This window comes from Adiantum capillus-veneris, chromosome 13 (genome assembly GCF_014529385.1).
Source record: "Adiantum capillus-veneris isolate H3 chromosome 13, ASM1452938v2, whole genome shotgun sequence".
In the NCBI taxonomy this organism is placed as follows: Eukaryota; Viridiplantae; Streptophyta; class Polypodiopsida; order Polypodiales; family Pteridaceae; genus Adiantum; species Adiantum capillus-veneris.
Genome location: NC_140943.1, coordinates 32,029,033 through 32,049,894, shown reverse-complemented (window position 1 = coordinate 32,049,894; position 20,862 = coordinate 32,029,033). Strand labels below are relative to the sequence as shown.

General features: G+C 45.1%; 2 protein-coding genes and 1 pseudogene across 2 annotated transcripts; 1 reads left to right on the top strand and 2 right to left on the bottom strand.

Moving 5' to 3' along the window:
- The first annotated feature begins 1,346 nt into the window (after positions 1-1,346).
- LOC147443772 (uncharacterized) lies at positions 1,347-10,158 on the top strand (annotated as a pseudogene).
- A 2,118-nt stretch (positions 10,159-12,276) lies between these two features.
- Positions 12,277-13,335, bottom strand: LOC147443771 (uncharacterized). The gene has a single exon (XM_086526562.1). It carries the CDS (start codon positions 13,333-13,335, stop codon positions 12,277-12,279), a length of 1,059 nt encoding a protein of 352 aa, XP_086382688.1.
- Positions 13,336-13,546: 211 nt separating this feature from the next.
- LOC147443770 (uncharacterized) lies at positions 13,547-13,863 on the bottom strand. Its single transcript, XM_086526563.1, has one exon. It carries the CDS (start codon positions 13,861-13,863, stop codon positions 13,549-13,551), a length of 315 nt encoding a protein of 104 aa, XP_086382689.1. The 3' UTR covers positions 13,547-13,548.
- Between the last annotated feature and the right edge of the window lie 6,999 nt (positions 13,864-20,862).

The following is a 20,862-nucleotide window of genomic DNA, read 5'->3' as shown; positions in this document are numbered from 1 at the left end:
GTGTGTGAGGTCTTGGGTCTGAGAACGGGGATAATTAAAGTTGTGTTTACTAAGTGTTTTGCTTAGTGCATGAAGCTTTCATCTTCATTGCACTAGCTAGTCTTGAAGGAACACAAAGTATTGTATTGTACAATGTCTCTCTTGATGGGAGAAACCATAATACAAAGCCTTTTGGAGGGGGGACCGGCTCCATGCAAATCCAGTCCTCAACTGTTGTCAATAGCTTAATTTCTCTCTCTTTTGAAAGTATTGTTGATGCTATCTAACTAGGTGTTATGCTTTTTGTTGCTCTCTCCACCCAAGCACTCTTGTAATTCTCATTAGGAATCTATTCTAATGAAATGCCCACTATGTTCATGCTAATTTTCGCTACACATAAGTTTTTAGACCATTAAATGTTACATGGGAGAGCCTATGGCTTTCCATTTGACCAAGCGGGTGCTACGGCAGACAGTGAATCTCTCTCTATCTATCTAGTGCTATTTATCTAGCTCTTGTACATAGTATCTATCACTTTCTTCTTATGCAATGATATATTTTCTAAATAATGCTACGATTGAGCATCAATGCTCAACCAGGGAGTGGGAAATGATGGTACAGTTGAAGATGGGTGACCTATGGCAGTGCAAGAAGCCCAGGCATGGCACTTTGCAGGTAAGTGACAGGGACATTGGGAAAGTATTTGATGTAGCTAGGAGACAGGTACACCGGGATGAATCTCTCTCTAGTCGAAATTGCAAGTGTTTCTTGCTATTATAGGTGACAGGATCAAATGCTTATATCACAAGGTTGGGAACGAGGCAAGGGGTGCTAGATACAGGTGCTATGAGGTTTATGATATAAAATTTTGATCGAGATGTCAAGAGGAGACTCCACTTGCCAGGATGTGTATGCCAAATTTCACTGTTACTAGGTCAAATGTGGTTTGAAGCTTTGCTGGTTGGAGTTCTTAAGGATACTAAAGGTTGATGTATATCTCCATCCAATAGTACCAGTATGTATGCAGAATGCTTGCTCATGTTCGGTGAGTTCAAGGCTCTCTAGGTGTTTGAAGACGAATGCTTTAAAATAGATGGTCTAGATCAACCAAGGCAGGGTTTGTTTGTGTTTTTTGATGATAGAGAGCTATTGCAGAGGAGCCTACTATGTGACCATATAGTGGACTAATTATCAAAAATCGACGCTGGAGTTTGGATCCGACAGTTGAAGGTGTCAAAGGAACTAAAGTTAAGAGTTTTTCAAGGCGAGCTCAAAGTTGGTATTGCATGGGCGTGGGAAAGGGGACCCAATAAGAGTTATTTTTTAAAAATAAGTTGAACTTAACTTGTGACATGCAAATCGGTTCCATGCCAAAAAAAGGTGGCGCTAACGACACAGATGAGGGCGCCATCTGGAGGGGAAAGGGGCACCACCTGTCTGGTTGCATGGCAACATAAATTAGCAAGGTGAAGAGAGGAGCCAAGAAGGGGTGGGTGGGATGCCGTGGCACCACAGAGCAAGGCCATATGCAGTAGCCGGAAAAGAAGGCCAGGGAGCAAGAAAGAGGAGGGGCCGGGGGCTCCTGAAGCAAGCTCACAAGATGTAGCAGCATAGAGCCGCTCAGAAACGAGAGCAGAAGAATCATTGGCAGCTTGTAGCGCCAAAGAGTTGGCCATGAAAGCTGGCCGGGCCTGTCACAAAGTGATGACGTGGTGGACAGCAGAAACCCTAAAATTCCTGCAAACCCTAATTTCCGAAAATCGCAGAGGCGGATTATTATTAAAAAAAAATAATTTATTTCTGCCAGAAACCCTAAAATTCTTGCAAACCCTAATTTTTGCCAGAAACCCTAATTTCCGGAAATCGCGGATTATTATTTTTTTATAAAAAAATTCTGGAAAATGATGAGCGACGCAAATTTCGCTTTTTCTCTACTTAAATGAGAAAGAGAGAGAGAATGCTTTTGCTTTCATGTTTTGACTCTCTGTGAGAGAGAGAGAGCAATTGCTTTTGATTTGAAGCTTTTGGGGCTCTGCTTTTGGGCATCCCTTGTAACCTTTAAATTAGTGGTGAGGGCCTCGTGGTGAGGGCCTCACTTCTCACAGCATCTGGACGCAGAGTCTGAGAGTGAAACCCTAACCGCTCTCTTGTACTTTGATGATTGATTAATATAAAAAGAAATACCGAAAGGGGCGCCAATCTTTGGGGCCAATATCTCCAGGCACGGAACTCCGTCGGGCCAGTGCAAATCTATTGTGATCTGTGAATTGTTTTGAAGTGGTTATTTGGTGCTGTCGCGGTTGATTCTTGACTTGGAGTGTCCAAGTCTATTACAGTGGTATCAGAGCACGGCCGATTTCTCTTCTACGGGAAATCCGATCCCCGAATTTTTTTTCTGCGGCACCTATGGCTTTAGGCAATGATCAGTCGACTCCCTCTGCATCTGGAGATGCGGGCTGGGATCACAATGAAGATTTAGGCAGAGAGTATGGCCCGCCTTGGCCTACTTAGGCGGAGCGGCGAGAGATAGAGCGTTGCCAGTTGATCAGCGATGCAACAAAGATGATGCTCAATTTTGCCAAGGATCCGATGATGGAAAAATATATGAACCAGACCTCTTTGGAAGAGGTACAGATGGAGTGGCAGAGAGCCACAACACCACTCCCGAAACCCGCTCTCAAGAAACCTTCTGCCTCCAAGAAATATACGGAGAAGGAACTGGAGAACGTGGTTGATGCACGGATTGCTCAGCTTTTTGACACGCAAAAGAAAGCCAACAACCACGGCAAAAAGCAGAAGAAAGGCACTGACTTCCCGGGATATTTGGGTCGTCGGTCGACATTTGACAAGGCAAAGAAATTGAAGAAGCGCGTCAAGTTTGAAGACCTACCCAGTTCTTCTTCTTCTTCTTCTGACAGTTCTTCTAGCTCCTCGGATTCGAGCGAAGAAGACAGAAAAGGTAAAAAGCGAAGCAAGAAGCAACGCTTTGGAAAGGGCAAGAGAAAGGCAAAGAAGGCTAAATCTCGCCCAGAGACTGACAGTTCTACTGAGGACTCGTCTACAGACAGCTCAGATTCCGATGACAGAAAGTTTTATGCGAACAAGAAGAATTTTTACAAAGCCAACCAGTATGACTTTCTCGAAGATAAAAGCAAGAAAGTCCGAGAGTTTAAGGAAGGTGGCCACTCGATCAAGTTTGATACTTTTCAGGATACTCAGATGCTTCGAAGGCTTTGTCTTTTATACAGCAGTTTGACATCGCTTTCGCGGGAGGACGCTATTCAGAGCACTCCAAGATTCGGAGAGCTGCCTCTTACTTTAAGGGGAATGCTCGTACTTGGTGGTCCACGCTTTTATTAAGCAAGACTGTGCCAGTTACATGGCTGAAATTCAAGAGGCTTTTTATTTCTTCTTGGTTGACTCAAGAGTTTGAGCGAGATATACGAGCTGCTTGGAACCATCTCCGGCTGACCAAGAGCGATACAGTGAATTCTTATTGTGAAAGATTCTGGAGCTCTTTTCTACCCGTCTCTTTATTCAAGAAGATCTCGTTCAGAGAACAGATTGAGCGGTTTACCTTGGGTCTACCTACAGAGATCCAAGATCACTGCTTGGAATAGAAGTCAGCTTCTATTCAGGAGTTGATGAGTCATGCGAAGCGGGGCTTTGCCATTCACTCTGGCAGTTTGACCTACCCCACAGATAAGGCCATGACACAACGAGCCGAACAGACTTTTGAGAATGAAAGTAGAAAGAAAAAGAGCAAGCCAATGAAAAAGGATGCACAACCTAAGCTTACTCCTGAGGAGAGAGCTCGCTTCATCAGAGAGGGGAAGTGCTTTGGATGCGGGGAACATGGACATATCTCCGCAAAGTGCCCTAATAAGGCACAGAAAGAACAGAATGATAAAGACGACGATAGGTCTGAGAGTTCGAGAGCAGCTGAGGAATGTGGCAGAAAAGGCAGATAGAAAAGCAGAACTGGTACCACATGGCGTGGGACCTGCACCGAATCTAATGAATGAAAGTACAAACTTTGCCGCTTTCGGGGCAAAGTGAAGGATCAGGAAGCTCTTTTGAAGGAGCCAAGGCCAACTTCTTTTCACTTGGAATTGGTGGCTCGATTTGGAACTACGCCCGACAGACTGACGCCACAGGCGGAGGTAGTTCGACTGGCACCCGGATGGGATGTTGCCATTACACCGAGCATTGACAAACTTCGTTTGCAATGACAGGGGTGTTCAGGACACGTGAGTGAAGTTCTACTCAGGATCCCTTGGTACCACAAGAACTACGCCGTGGTTGACTACCGGGCCGAGAAAGCGACTTTGATAAATGAAGGGCTTAGAGATTGTACTTGATGAACTTCAGTTTTCTTACTCATTCTTTTGGGAGAACTGAACGATGGATAAAGGTTGAATATGTTTTGACCTGAAGAAAAGAATGCCAAGATTTTTTTTCTCCACGCTCATGCCGATTGCTTTTGAGAGGGCCTGAAGATCATACCATTGATCTGATATCTGGAAGCACGCCACCGAATCGGCCACCTTATCGTGTGAGCCGAGTACAGAATGAAAAGATTATGAACTCAGTGAACGACCTCTTGGAAAAGGGTCTTGTCCAGCCTAGTACTTCACCGTATTGCTCTCCAGTGTTGTTGGTTTTGAAGAAAGACGGATCTTGGAGAATGTGCATCGATTATAGCACTCTCAATGAAATCACCATCAAGAACAGATTTCTGATTCCTAGGATCGATGATATACTCGACAGGTTACAGGGATCCTCGTGCTTTAGCAGGATTGACTTGAAGAGTGGATATCATCAGATCAGGATAGCGCCAGGAGATGTTTACAAGACAGCTTTTCGGACGACTTTTGGGTTATTTGAGTTTTTGGTGATGCCTTTTGGCTTAACCAATACTCCTGCGACATTTAACCGGATGATGGATAGGATTTTTCGAGAGTACAGGCTATTTGTTGGCACTTTCTTTGACGACATCATTGTTTTCTCCAAGAATGAGGCAGAACACAGCTGCTTCAAGTCTTTCAGGCATTACGAGATCACACATTAGTGATTTATGCTAAGAAAAGTGAATTTTTCCTACCAGAGATACACTTTTTGGGACACATTGTGTTAGCAGCACAGCAGGAGTGCAAATGGACCCGGCCAAGATAGAGACTATCCGTGATTGGCCCGATTTGAGGAATGTCCATGAAGTTAGAAGCTTCTTGGGACTGTGTTCATACTACAGGCGGTTCATACGAAAGTTTGCAGAGGTTGCTTTCCCTTTGCATACCTTGACACAGAAAGGAGTACCTCTTTCGTGGGGACCCACAGAGGTGACTGCCTTTCGGACATTGAAAGAGAAATTCACTACAGGACCAGATTTGACTTTGTCGGACTTGCAGAAGTCATTTGAAGTATTTTGTGATGCTTGTGGTCGTAGTCTGGGTGCGGTCTTGATGCAAGAAGGCCATGTCATAGCTTACGAGAGCCGTTTGTTCTCTAGGCCGGAGATGACAGCACAGATCTATGGGAAAGAGCTTTTGGCGGTTATCCACGCTCTTACTCAGTGGCGGCATTACCTACTCGGAGCGGATTTTACTGTCTTTACAGACCATCAGAGTTTGCGCTACTTCTTGTCACAGAAGCAGCTTTCGAAAAAGCAGATGCGGTGGGTGAACATCTTGTCACAGTTCCACTTCCAGATTGTCCATGTGCAGGGACAGAAGAATGTGGTGGCAGATGATTTGTCTCGGAAACCGTTGGTTTTGGCTATTTCCGCGATACATCATAGGAGCTTCGAGGATATGGTCGATCAGTGTGCCACAGATACAGATTTTGCAGATATTTTCACACGGATACGGGATGGGGAGACAGTAGCTGGATACTCCCTTCGGGAAGGCTACTTGATGAAAAAGACTATGTTGTGTGTTACACAGCCGTTGAGGGAAAAGGTTATGACTGATTGCCACTGTCCACCTTTTACGGGTCACCGTGGCATTGCTACCACCATGAAAGGGGTAGAGAGAGATTTCTTTTGGCGGAGACTGAAGAAGGATGTGGAAGAGTTTGTGCGCAGTTGCTTGGTATGCCAGAAGGTCAAGTTTGACAGGCATAAGGCACAGGGATTGTTACAGCCTTTACCCATACCCACCTGCCCTTGGGAAAATATTGAAATGGATTTCATTTTTTTTAATCTCTCGAGAATACAGAATGATCACGATGATTTTCCGATTACATGGCACTCCTGAGACGATTGTCTCTGACAGAGACCCCAGATTTATGAGTTGGTTTTTGAAGGCAATTTGGGAGAACATTGGCACGTAGTTGCAGTTCTCATCATCGTTCCACTTGTAGACTGACGGGCAATTTCAGATTGCCAATTCAGTGATTTTAGATTTATTGAAGTCTTGTATCTCGGATCAAAAGACTCAATGGGAAAAGAACCTATCTTTGGTGGAATTTGCCTACAATAGCACGATACACTCTTCGACGGGGAAGACGCCATGTGAGATTGTTGAAACTGTTGCGAAGGTTCCATCCTTCCTAAGCACGAAAGATTAGAAATTTGAAGCGGATGAATATTCGTGAGATTTGGATACGACTTTTGCCAAGGTTCGCGACACTTTACAGAAGTCTCAAGAACGACAGAAAAAGGCAGCGGATCGCCATCGTCGCGACTTGAAACTGAAGGAGGATGATTGGGTGCTCTTACTTTTGAGAAGGCACGTCTAAGAAAGAAAAAGGGAAAGGAGAGGCTTTTTCCAAATCTTAGTATGTGATACTACGGACCTTTCCAGATTACTGACAAGATAAATGATGTCTCCTTCCGATTGAAACTGCCAGATACTTGGAGGATTCACAATGCATTGCATGTGAGTCTCTTGAAACCTGTTAAGGGTGATGTGCCTGATGATGGGGAGCATGATGAGCAACCCAAAGTGGAAGAAAATGAGGAGATCCTTGTTCCTGAACAGATTTTGGCACATAATGATATGAAGAAAGGTAAAGTCTGAAGGCGGTTCTTGGTTAAGTTCAAGAACTTTCATGCATTTGATGCGAAGTGGATGGAGGAGGAGGACCTAGCAGATACTCCTCGGATTGTGAAACTTTACCTCGATGTTTTGGTTTAGCATAGTCTACTCCAAACGGAACCCAGAAACTCAGCTTGGCCAAAGATCTGGTGCAGTAGGATGCAGAAGAGGGGAGTTACTCCGCTCCTTTGTCAACAGATGCCTCGATTTTGATACTAAAGTCATTGATGTCTCTTTGAGCTTCAGGGATACTGAGAGCTGACAGTATTCTGCTGGATGACTTTATGAAATGGAATTCCTGATAATGATACTGATTTGTTCTTGACTTCTTGTGAGTGCAGGAACTGATGCCGAAATGACTGCAGCATTTTGTTCTGATTGATCTCGAATAGACATGGTTTCAATAGGGGTTAGTCAATCGGACATCGATGAGGTCCCGATTGGACCTAGATGTGATTGCTAGCTACATTGCCGATAAATCATGGTCTAAGATCCGAATGAATGTTGAATGTCATGTGATGTCCTGTGATGTCTGGTGATGTCCTGTGATGTCGTGTGATGTGACTGTCGATTTTATACATGTGCTAGATGTGTGTTCCTAGTACGTAGGTACTAACAGTCAGTGTCTGCTAAGACGGTTTATGGCTTTTGTTGGTTTTGCAGGCGTAATCGCAGTCGATTACAATGCTTTCAAGAGGGGGGTATGTCACAAAGTGATGACGTGGTGGACAACAGAAACCCTAATTTCTGCCAAAAACCCTAAAATTCCTGCAAACCCTAATTTTTGCCAGAAACCCTAATTTTCGGAAATCGCAGAGGCAGATTATTATTAAAAAAAATAAATTGGAAAATGATGAGCGACGCAAATTTCGCTTTTTCTCTACTTAAATGAGAAAAAGAGAGAGAATGCTTTTGCTTTTATGTTTTGACTCTCTGTGAGAGAGAGAGAGAGAGCAATTGCTTTTGATTTGAAGCTTTTGGGGCTCTGCTTTTGGGCATCCCTTGTAACCTTTAAATTAGTGGTGAGGGCCTCACTTCTCAGAGCATCTGGACGCAGAGTCTGAGAGTGAAACCCTAACCGCTCTCTTGTACTTTGATGATTGATTAATATAAAAAGAAATACCGAAAGGGGCGTCAGTCTTTGGGGCCAATATCTCTAGGCACGGAACTCCGCCGGGCCAGTGCAAATCTATTGTGATCTGTGAATTGTTTTGAAGTGGTTATTTGGTGCTGTCGCGGTTGATTCTTGACTTGGAGTGTCCAAGTCTGTTACAGGGCCTACGGAGCAAAAGGATGTTGAAGGAGCTCAGCTCGCCTGAAACTAGAGAAGGGAGGCGAGGATGGCCATACTAAGCAGGGGCTGAGGGCCACAAGCTCGACAGAGGGAGAGGAGGCGGGGTTGGCAAGTAGCGAGGCACACTCGAGGAGGTAGAGAAAGGGTTCTCTAAGCCAGGCCCGGAAAGCACAAACAGGGGCGCAGCCAAGGCTCGCCAGCAAGCGACCAAGGGCACGCTGCAGAAGCTTTAGGGGGCAGCCACCTTGGCATGAGCAGGAGGATAAGACAGAGAAGCCACGCAGAGAGTAGGAGATTTGGAACAGCATGAAGGGAGGTGAGCATGGCGGGCTGTCACATGCAGTAGCCGGAAAAGAAGGCCAAGGTGAAAAGAAGGGCCGAGATTTGTGCAGCTACAAGTTGGGGTAAGCATGACGAGCGGGGGAGTTCGGCCGTGAGTAGAAGAGAAGTACCGCCAGTAGAACTGCGTTGAGAAAGCTTTGAAGGAGATCTCCAGTGCGAAGAGGATCAATTAGCTGCACGAAGCATCTTGGCATGAAACTGGCAAATATCAAATTCGCCATCATTGTGTTTGATTGTGTTTATGTGATACATAGTTGGATTGTGTTTTTTGTCGAGTTTGCCATCAATTTTATCTGAGTCTCATCTTTTGCCGTATACCCGTGGTAGCGGTGGCTCCGGGTCTGTGTGTGTCTGTGTGCGAGGGCGCGCAAAGAGGGAGGGAGCGAGATTGTGTGGGCAAATTGTATGTGTGGTCGAGGCGTGTGTTTCCTCCCTGTGTGAGTGTGTTTACAGAATTGGGATGAGTGTCTGTATCGGTGGGTACAAGTGTGGGATGGTGAGTTGTCGATAAGTGTTGCGGTTATGGTCGACTGTGTGTAGCCGTGATTGTTCGTAGGTGGTATGTACTACGAAGATTGGTAGATAGTGCCCGTTTGTATGTGATTCTGTGTGGTTAGGGGTACGGGTTAATCCCTGGGCTATAGAGAGGCAAGCTTGGAGTGTGCTAGGTTTCTTCCTACTTGTCCCTTTCCATCAGTGGTGCCCCCACTGAGGAGCTATTGACAGCTTCTCGGTGAAGTCAAAGACAATGTTGCGGTGATACCTGTGTCAAATAGCAAGTGCTGCTAAGCAATATGCGGTCGGGTTTTTCGACTTTTACACGTGTTGAAGATGCTGAGGTTTGGCTGCAAGACTACGGCCTTTTTTTGCTGGACACTGGCTTGTCAAGAGAAGAGGGAGTCACCCAAGCTTTACCACTCCTGGTTCGTGGAAAAGCAAAGGTATGGTACGCAGGCTTGCAGGCTGAAGAAAAACAGGATTGGAACACATTGGAAGCGGCATTCCAAAGCCGATATGTGGCCAACATGCAGTGGAGTGAAGTGAAGCAGAGGATGGACATCCTAAAGCAAAGACTTGACGGTGATTTCCGAGCATTTTTGTGGGAAGTCGAGGCCTTATGGAGCAAGTTGGTTAAGGTAACTGTTGTAGAGAATGCAATTTTTTTTGAAGATGACCAAGTTTGTGGACTGCTTGCATGTAAAAGTGCGGGATAAAGTCGAGATAGATGGACCGTGCACATACGAGGAGGCAGTAGCCTATGTGCAGAGCAGAACGAAGAAGGTTTTAAAGAAGCAACAGGCAAAGCAGATTTTGGAGAGTCCATTGGTGCCAAGGCAATTTGCTAGGAAAGAGCTCCAGGTAATCCAACCCTTTGTTGATGCACATGTAGTAGTAGCGCATAGGCGTGTTGACCGAGTAGAGACGATACCGTGTGGGCCTATAAGGCCTCAGCAGAGCTGCAGAAGGGAGTCTATCGAGTACCGCCTGATGTGCTTGACCAAGTGACTTCCAAAAAGCATGCAGTTGAGAAGATAGCTGAAGTGCCACAGCCGGTGAGTTTTGTGGAGAAAGCCCAGGTGTATGTGAGCTATAGCAGTGCCTTGGATACGGACAACACATGGGAAATGGAGTCTGCTTTCTCAAGGTATGAGACATATGATGTTATGCATATCGAAAAGGAGGTCAAAGAGCAACAGATTGCAGGTGAAGAGACATTTTGTGCAGACCAGGGGGTTGGGCAACCCTCTCTCTTGCCTTGTGATGGTAAAGCCATGTTGACTGAAGAAGAGTGCTTTGATAATGCAGATTGGGGGTTTGACGACCCAATGGTCGACGTAGATGACGAGTCGCAGGTTTTGGTTGCTAGAGCTATGGTGAGAATACAAGGTATGCAAGGCTTTCTGCCTTTTCCAGTGTTGTTGGAAGGGACTACAGGTGAAGGTATTCCGGTGTTTGCTTTGGAGGATCAGATACCGCAGGTGGATTCCATGTTGTTAAAGGACATGTTGAAGGTTGCTATGCAAGCGCCTCTATGCCGATTGCTACATGTTATCTTGTTAGACAATCATGCTATGGCAAGCTCTCTAGCCGATGGTGAGTTGGTTTCATATGATGCCGCTACTACACACATTAGTATAGTACAATCTTATCCAGTGTACAAAGCAAGCTTATGGATACAAGTTGAAGCAAGACCAGGCTATGCCAAGCAAGAGTGGTCGGCTTACAGGTTTTCTAGTACAAAGCAGTGATGGTTTGTATGTGCTTTACGAACGGATGGTGATGATCAATGCCATATTGTTTCCAGATGAAGTTTACACTATGCTTGGGAGAGCCTATGGATTTCCATTTGACCCAGGTGGGTGCTACGGCAAACATTGATTCTCTCTCTATCTATCTACTACTATTTATCTAGCTCTTGTACATAGTATCTATAATGCTACGGTTGAGCACCAATGCTCAACGAGGGGGTGGGCAATGATGGTACAGCTGAAGATGGTCGACCTATGGAAGTGCAAGAAGCCCAGGCATGGCAGTTTGCAAGCAAGTGACAGGGACATTGGGTAAGTATTTGATGCAGTTAGGACACAGGTACACCAGGATGAAGCACTCTCCGATCAAAATTGCAAGTGTTTCTTGCTATTACAGGTGACAAGATCAACTGCTTATATCACAAAGTTGGGAACGAGGCAAGGGGTGCTGGATACAGTTGCTATGAGGTTTATGATATAAAATTTTGATCCAGATGTCAACAGGAGACTCTACTTGCCAGGATGTGTATGCCAAATGTCACTTTTACCAGGTCAAATGTGGTTCGAAGCTTTTCTGACTGTAGTTCTTAAGGATACTAAAGGTTGATGTATATCTCCATCCAATAGTACCAGTATGTATACAGAATGCTTGCTCATGTTCGGTGAGTTCAAGGCTCTCTAGGTGTTTGAAGACCAATGCCTATTAACTCTTGATCGGGCATTATGATGGGCGACCTTGGCTTTAAAATAGATGGTCTAGATCAACCAAGGCAGGGTTTTTTTGTGTTCTTCAATGATCGAGAGCTATTGCAGAGGAGCCTACTATGTGACTATATAGTGGACTAATTATCAAAGATCGAGGCTGGAATTTGGATCCGACAGTTGAAGGTGTGAAAGGAAGTAAAGTTAAGAGTTTTTCAAGGCGAGCTCAAAGTTGGTATTGCATGGGCATGGGAAAGGGGACCCAATAAGAGTTTTTTCCTAAAAATGAGCTGAGCTTAACCTGAGATATGAAAATCGGTTCCGTGCCAAAAAAAGGTGGTGCTAACGACACAGATGAGGGCGCCATCTGTGAGAGAAAGAGAGAGAGAGAGCACGCAGAGGCGTGGGCAAGAAGGCGATAATTCATTAACTAACAGAGAGGTTGTTATATACACAAGGATGAGGTAGTTACAAGTCACGTGCATTGGGATACGAACCGTTGTGCTGACTCAGGTGATTTTAATCGTCCAACACGCCCCCGTAAGATATGTCGTCATACAAAGGGCATGCATGTGTAAAGTGTGAGATTCAATCTACATGCTTTGGGTAGATACAATATGCTTATGCAATTATGCAATTTCCAGATAGCATCTTGGTGTGACTACCAAGGTCTTCAACCTGGATCAAGGTCCGACTTCGTAATGAAGAAGATTAGCAGCTCTGATTGTTGCTTTGGTTGAGCTTTGAAAGGCTTCTTCAGGGTCACTTCATAAGTGATTTCACGAGCTTGTAAACCACATATTCGTCCCCGCAAGCGAAATGAAAATACGAATCCAACTTGAGACGTGTGAGTCGATGTCAAGGGTAAGACTTGAAGCACAAGCATGGTAGAGTGAGAGTTGGTAGGGAGCAGTGACCTACCATGAGAAGCTTCACCTCCTGGATCAAAGTTGATTGGTATCCATGGAAGCAGAGATTTGCCTTGAGCTCGAAATGCTTGAGCATTGGTAAGTGTCAAAGAAAAGCAACTCAGGGGAGTAGCAGCAGCTTGAGAGTCCGTGTGGAAGAGGATCTCAATGGGTAAAGGGTGGAAATGATGCTCAGGGGAAAGAGGAACAACAATATAAGCATCAAATAAATCCAATTTGGATATTGGATTGGAAGAAGCATCCAAGGTAGCTTGAAGGAGATCAGTTGGAGTAGCGTTCAGAGAAGTCTCATCATAGCAAGGCATTGTAGGGACACTTGCACTTCCTGTATGCCCAATATGAGCCTTGAAAGAAGTGTTTGGGAAAGCAAGAAGCACTTCGATGGTGGCAACATCATCTTCAGGTGCAACAAACTTCAATGGTGGCGCAGAGTTTGCAGCATAGAAAGAGGCTCCAAGGGCTGGATCAAATTGGTGTTTGTGGCCAGCGAAAGGGACAATTGATGCAGGGTCATCGACATGAGGACTGGAATGCCTCAACCGGATGGCAGCAACGGGGCAGCCTTGACAGAATGTAGGCATGGCTTCCTCGAGAGCAAGTTGTTGAGAGGCTTCAGGAGCATGACTTGCAGCTTGATGGGTAGCAACTTCAAGGGGCCGGGCATGGATGGATTTAACCAAAGTAGGTTCTTCAACAGCAAGGCTTTCAAGGAAGGCTTGAATGGCGGTGTCATCCGCATCCGCATCCTCAGCCATGAGCGGCTGTGTGTGTGCAGAAGGACAACCTTCAGAACTTGCACACATGGCTCTACCAACTGCAAAATTGGGAGCAATAGGAGCGAGGTTTTCTGGCTGTGTAGCGTCAGGTTTAAGGTGTGTTGAAAGGGTACAGATGCCCAATGCAGGCTTTATGTGGGCATGTGAGGGATTGCCACAGAAAGAGTGGGCTTCTTGAGAGGCAAGCTTGGGCGCCAGTTGGCCTGTATATTGCCGCCCTTGTATGGAAGAGGGTATGACCTAGGTGGCAGTTTTGGGTTCTTGGAGGGCACCGAGCACACAGGGGGCCTCATTGCAAGAGTACAATGTTGCAGCAAGTGCAGGATTCTGGACATTGATGGGTTGTGAATGACCAAGTGGCTTCTGGATAGAGGAAGTGAGGTTCGCAACAACGGCCATGGTTGCTATGATGGCTATACTTGCAGTAACTGCGGCAGCAAGCGTATCCTTCTCAGAAGCATTGAGGGCTGTGCCGGAAGCCATGAGTGAGGCAAAGGAAGATAGTGGATCTTCCGCTTCGTGGCCACATCCACTACAGGACAAGGTTGAACGCATGGCAAGGCTCGGTGCTGCCTTAGCATCGCATGCGCCAACGACGAGATTGGGTGCAGCATGAGCATAGCATGCTGGCTGGGCAACGCCAGAAAGAGATGGGGCTTGGGAAGGTTGAACCACAACAGGGTCTGCATTAATAGCAATTGCAGGGGTGGAAGCATCATCTCCTTCTGTGGCATGGTCGTCATCTACATGAGAGTCTTCGTCAGCAGGGTCGTCGTCTGCAGCAGGGTTTGCATCCAAGTTCCCAAGGAAAATTTCAATGATGGTAGCATCACCATCGGGCCGGGTTGGCAGTGCAGCGCTTTTCTACAGCAGGAGTTGCGAAGCAGGAGGCATGGCGTGCTTGCCGCAGGGCAGCCAGGAGAGCCAGCCATGAGGCTCTTCGCCATAGCTGCAAGGTGTGCGCAAAAGGCATATTGGTGGGGTTTGAGACAAGGCAGCCAGGGTCGCCTGCTGCGATGATACCATGTGTGTGTGAGAGAGAGAGAGAGAGAGAGAGAGAGAGCATGCAGAGGCATGGACAAGAAGGCGATAATTCATTAACTAACAGAGAGGTTGTTATATACACAAGGATGAGGTAGTTACAAGTCACGTGCATTGGGATGCGAACCGTTGTGCTGACTCAGGTGATGACTGTGTGATGACATGGATTATTAATCGTCCAACACCATCTGGAGAGGAAAGGGGCACCACCTGTCTGGTTGCATCGTAGCACAAATTAGGAAGGTGAAGAGAGGAGCCAAGAAGGGGTGGGTGGGCTGCCGTGGCACCACAGAGCAAGGCCACATGGAGTAGCTGGAAAAGAAGGCCGGGGATCAAGAAAGAGGAGGGGCCGGGGGCTCCCGAAGCAAGCTCACAAGATGCAACAGCATGGAGCCGCTCAGAAAGGAGAGCAGAAGAATCATTGGCTGCTTGTAGCGCCAAAGAGCTGGGCATGAAAGCTGGCCGGGACTACGGAGCAAAAGGACACTGAAGGAGCTCTTCTCGCCTGGAACCAGAGAAGGGAGGCGAGGGTGGCCATACTAAGCAGAGGCTGAGGGCCGCAAGCTTGACATAGGGAGGGGAGGCGGGGTTGGCGAGTAGCGAGGCACACTCGAGGAGGTAGAGAAAGGGTTCTCTAAGCCAAGCCCAGAAAGCACAAACAGGGGTGCAGCTAGGGCTCGCGAGCAAGCAACCAAGGGCATGCTGCAGAAGCTTTAAGGGACAGCCACCTTGGCATGAGCAGGAGGATAAGGCTGAGAGGTATCTAGACCTTCTACAGCGACCAATGGATAATTTCAAGGACCATTGGGTAAGGACCACCTCTCAGATACCTATATACCTCTCAGATACCATTGTAGAAGGTCTAGATACCTCTCTTACTAGAGAGGTATCTAAACCTTCTACAGCGACCAGTGGATAATTGCAAGGACCATTGGGTAAGGACCACCTCTCAAGCCTATATAAAGAGGCCTCCGCTAAGCACAAAGTAGGCACAAGTGAAGGGGGAACACACTAGCTCCATGCACTCTACATTGTAAGCACCACTAAGCACATAATGCACCCCAAGATAGAGAGCTCATGGCATCATGTTGCATTGCAAGCTTGGGCATTTTAACATTGGCAACATCACTATTTTCCCCATTCTCCACCACACCATGGTTGAGTTACTAGTCACGACCACTCCATGCACATAAGGTAGTCACTACTCTCTCGCAAGGCAACATGAGCACGCTTGGATTGAATGCATCGACACCATGCTACCTTGGGCCGCCCTCAATGTTGGTGATTGACGTCGTCAGCGGCTGCATCTTCTTGATGTTTTCCCTCAACTAACCTTCCCGCTAACTCCAACTTCGCCATGCACCATATGACGCTTGCATTCCATCATGCATCCCTAGTGCTAAGAGCCAGGTTTGTAACCATCAAAACCACCATTTGTAAGTATCATCATTGCCAATAAAAGGGTGCTATGATATTTTGATCTTTGGGGTTCATTCTCTATTCTCCTTAGTTTTCCTTTCCCACATTCGCGGGATGTTTTGTCTCTTGTATATCACTCTGCTTGTGCTCCATAACGTGCGGCCTCTCCAATCAGTCAGTAAGCTCCATTCCCACCTTGTCACATACCTCCCTCGTACACACACTCCTAGCTGTTGACTAGGCATTTTCTACATGTGGATGTTTGCTGTATCACCATTTCATGTTGGTTACCTAGAGGGCATCTCACTTTTGCTACCCTAGGTCATGTATGTCTGCGACGTCCTAGCCGCACTTATGCTAGGTGGTGCCCCTCTCTACCTATAGGATTACTCCTACCTTGAGACCATGCTTGGGGATGTTCAGGCTATGTATGGTGTAGAGGCCACCCCATATGGCATGTTATTTCCGGTCATCACCACCGCCACGATCACAACCTCGGCCTCCACTCGAAGGTACGAAGCAGCACCTCAACCAACGACAGACCAAGCACCTAACGACAGACCAAGCACCTGAACTTGCCCCCCCTCGTGTTTCTGGCCACTCAACCTCTAGTCTTTTTGTGATATCCAATTTTATCGAGGAAGAAGAGGCCACTGCACAATCTTTTCCTCAACCCCACACCCCTCACCCAACCCCTAGACCATCTCTTGAGCCTTTACATTCCACTCATGGTAATCAAGCCCGAGAGAGCTCCCGTCAATTGTAAGTGAGAGCTACTCATCAATGGATTTAATTGGACATTACTTTGTACATTATTTAACCCAACATAAAGACAACTTGAGTCAATCTTAAAAAGATAAATGTTCTCATACTTTATTTGCGAGAAATTCCTTAACAATTCATTTTCGCATGAATATAGATTGCAAGCTTGCTGTCAACAACTTCCTTTGATATTCGTAGTTTAGAGCATGGGGACATACTGTGTGAGCCTTCTTCTTCAATTAAGAGTTGCATTGCACTAGAAATAGTCGGTCATCCTTCATCTCTACGCACAATGTCTTCTTCTCCTTTCTCTGAGGCACTTGTATGACAGTTAATTGAACAGTTAGATTAGACCAATATTTGGTTATGATAACTAGCAGGGAAATAACTCCCATGTTGCACTGGAAAAGATATTTTGAAGGCAGAGACTAAGATCAACCTCGTTCTCCAAATCCTCACGTACTTGTCGTAGTGTCACGTTTCCGCAAATGCTAAGAACAGTTAGAAGATTAGGTCCACACCATACCTCAACCATTCGCAAAGGATTGTTCAGGTCATCAGTTAAATCTTGGTCCAAATCTACAAGTTGACCATTCACTCGATGCCACCTTATGTAGTGGAAGGAAGCTATGAAATTTTGAGAAGCTATCATGCACTTACACACAATAGACTTCTTATTTACCTTGCATAAGATGCCATCAAAATCATGGCATCTTATGCAAGGTAAATAATTGAGGCATTTCTTTGTCTTGCAGAGTAGCATAGTTCCTGTCTTCCTAATCTTTTCATCATGGAAAAAGTCGATGAGCACATGCATGGGCATGAAGATGGAAACACGTACCAACCGACTAGCAATATTTGGTCTTAAGAACTTTTGTATTTTTTGATGGAGCCTAGTTATGAAACACTCAGCAGTTTTAGATGAAGGAACTGGCCACTCTAGACTGTCCTTTGAAGGAACCAAGAGATACTCTAGAGTGCCGAGGCCAAGCGCAGAATACGGAGCATTGTAAAAGTGGTCGAAGAAGAAAATCCCCCTTTCAGCCAACGCTCTTCTGGCGTTAGTGTTATAGAGTAGCTCTCCCACAGTTGCATGTAATGCATCAAAAATGCCAATAATGCAATCCACTGGCTATCAATCTTCTTTGTCGGAAGGATAAATATCTGCAACTGGCAGGTTAAACACACAATACATGAGTGAAGAGTAAAATCTATTATGTATGTAAGAAAACTTACAAGTTTGTCGGTTTGTTGTAAATCATGTACGTCGACGTTGTTCGTAGATGCAACTCTGAGTGCATATATGCGTGTTCAATGAGAACCTCTTTGACTGTTCTGCCCGTTTGTGACAAGCAAAAGTTTTTCACCCTACCTTTATAACTATTCACAAACTCGTTTCCCGTGCCCTTTCTCTTCCTGGTCTGTAGGAGAACCCAGCTTCCAATTGTAATGGTGGTAGAAAGCCATCGATCGTTCTCCAAATCAAAGTTGTTGAAAATTTTGATAGACTTAATACTTGCTGATGGTCGTCAAGTTCTTCTGTTCTCCATTAGTGATTCTTCTCTGGCAAGATGCACAGTACAGATGTGAGAGGGGAAGTGTTTCTGAGCGTAAACATAATATAGTCAAATGTGAGGAGAATAGTTAGTTGAACGTAAATGATGAGAATGAGGAGGAATCTATGAAGTCTCTCCTATCGAAAAAGTGCGCACAATTGCATCGAGTGTGAGTTATGGTGCATTTGTCCTATATTTGGTCCTGACAAGAAAGATTTGAGCAAATCACAATGTATATTAGTGTTAAAGTTTTTTATACAATTAAAGATTGTTTTTTGAAAATGCTGAAATTTGAGATAAAAACAAGGAAAATCCGAGCTACCGTTACGGTAGCCCGTCATCCAATGGTCGCGTTGAATTCTCTCTCTAGCACTAAAAGAATCAAATTTTGAGTCCAAACTTTTCCTGATAAGTTGACGCTAAAGAGCGAGTGTATCCAGATTAGCTTGACAAGTTCTCAAAAGCATAACCATAACGTCGACTCCCAAATCATAGACACAATGGCATAAAGATTTTATAGCCATAATTAAAACATGATTCGAAGACTAAAAAACCATAAACATAACCCACTTCTCATACCATAATTGTTACCATAACTTGCTTGTCATACCATAACCATAACAAGCATACCATCATTGCAAAACCATATCCATAACCATAATCTGATTACCAAACCATAACTATTACATGATTTCCATATAACAAGCATTGCAAAACCATAACCATAACTTGATTGCCAAACCCTAACCATACCATGATTGCCATACCATCATTGCAAAACCATAGACATAACTTGATTGCCAAACCATGACCAAAACCTCTGTGCCAATATACCATAACCATAACCTCTGTGCCATACCATAATTGTAAAAAAAAACATAATTGCAAACGGAATGCAAAACCAAAAACATAAGCACTACAAAATTGTACATGCAAACAATCACTGAGTAAAACTGTATCAAGAAGACCACACCTACAAAAAGTAGTGTACTAAGAAGACTGTATCAAGATGATTGAGTAAGACTGTTTCAAGAAGACCCTCATGGTAATGCCTCCCAGTCCATGTCCTCTCCCTCCTCTTGCATCTAGGTCAAAGGGCCACAAGTCCATGCTTGTATCCATACTTCTCCTCTGGTCACGACAACTTCCTACAAAATTTATGGTTTAATCATGAGATAAATCTTCAAATAACATATATATATTCAACAATGCAAAGCATACATATAATAATTACAAACTCATGTCGAAGTGTGTCATAGCCTCCACTCCGAAGATATGACGCTCCAGTAGACTCCAAACATGCTCTGAATGCATCTCTCTATTGCTAAAATCTGTCAGGATTGTCTTGTGTCTCTCGTACAATCCCTGTCCTCTCCTCTGCGTCCAACCATGCCGGCTTTGGACCTGTCGGCATTGTACCTATCTCTCACCTCTGACCGATGATGTGACATTGTGTCCTTTGCCACGCCCAAAATCCAACCATTCAAGAGTGCATCATACCCCTCTGCCAGCCTGTACTCTCTATGAATGTCCTGGACAATGTAACTCTTTCTTTCATCGTCGAGATTATCCCAAATCTCCATCACAGAGTGACCAAACTAAATTGTACAGAGTTGCCAAATCCTATATTGCATGGCCTTTCCGATCCTATCAGCCACAACATCCCCATCCTTGCTCTTGTATACCTTACTAGAATCATGCTCATGTGATCCCCAATATGTATGTAGTGTGCCAATTGGTGAAGGATCTACTAAAGAGAATGGTGGACGCTCTCTCGATGGTGTGGACGCATCGGTAGAACCGCTACCACAGCAGCCACCACCTCCAGAATGACGCCTACCTCGTCTCAAGGATGAACCACCCGTCGGTGTAGGGAGCACACTAGTCCTAGGCGTAGGGGGAACACTCAACTGAGGTGTGGGGCCAGTTGGGGTAGGGGCCACACTGGTCCTAGGCATAGGGTTGGCCATAATATGTCTAGAGGAACTTGTTGCCCAAAGGTTCTGTGCCATTGTGATCTGCTCTGGTGTGAACTGTGACAAAAAGGAGCCCATCTACTCTATTGACATGCCGGTCGGAGTGACAGGAAAACTAAAACTAGGACAGTATGTATCATCATCATCGGCCCATGGTACAAATACACAAATAACACCCACAAAATATGTTAGCTTTACAAAAGAAATGCTTAATCAATACAAATAACAAAAAAACAAATCACCAACACAAATGAATGAATCTAAAGTGTATTGTAGACTAATAAAAAGAGTTTTACAAAAGAGTTCCTAGCAAAAATCATTAGTTAATCTCTCATCTTCTATGAGATCTGATGCACCAAAGATGTCTATCTCAATCTGTACTTGTACATCTTTGTCATCAAACTCTACTTCTTCCCCACTCTTTGCATCATCTTTAGTATTCGACACCTCATCTCTAGGTTCAAGAATATGCTCAGCATTGACCTCCATCTCAAAATCAGAACTTATATCATGCGTCAACCCTGCACTTTGTTCATGAATCACCTCTTTGACCTCAACGTCCAATCCTTCACACACTTGCTTACTCCATGGAGCAACTTGAACAACATAGAGCCAGTGCATTTTAGACAGATCATTTTCATCATTTTCTCTCCATAGTGGATCTAGTATGAACACAACTTGTTCACAATGCTGCAAAAGTACGAATGTACCCCGCAAGTCTGTCCACACCCTCCTAGAGTCTACTTGAATCAATCCACTCTTGTCTTTGTGCACAGTTGCATTAGGGCCACTGGTAATAA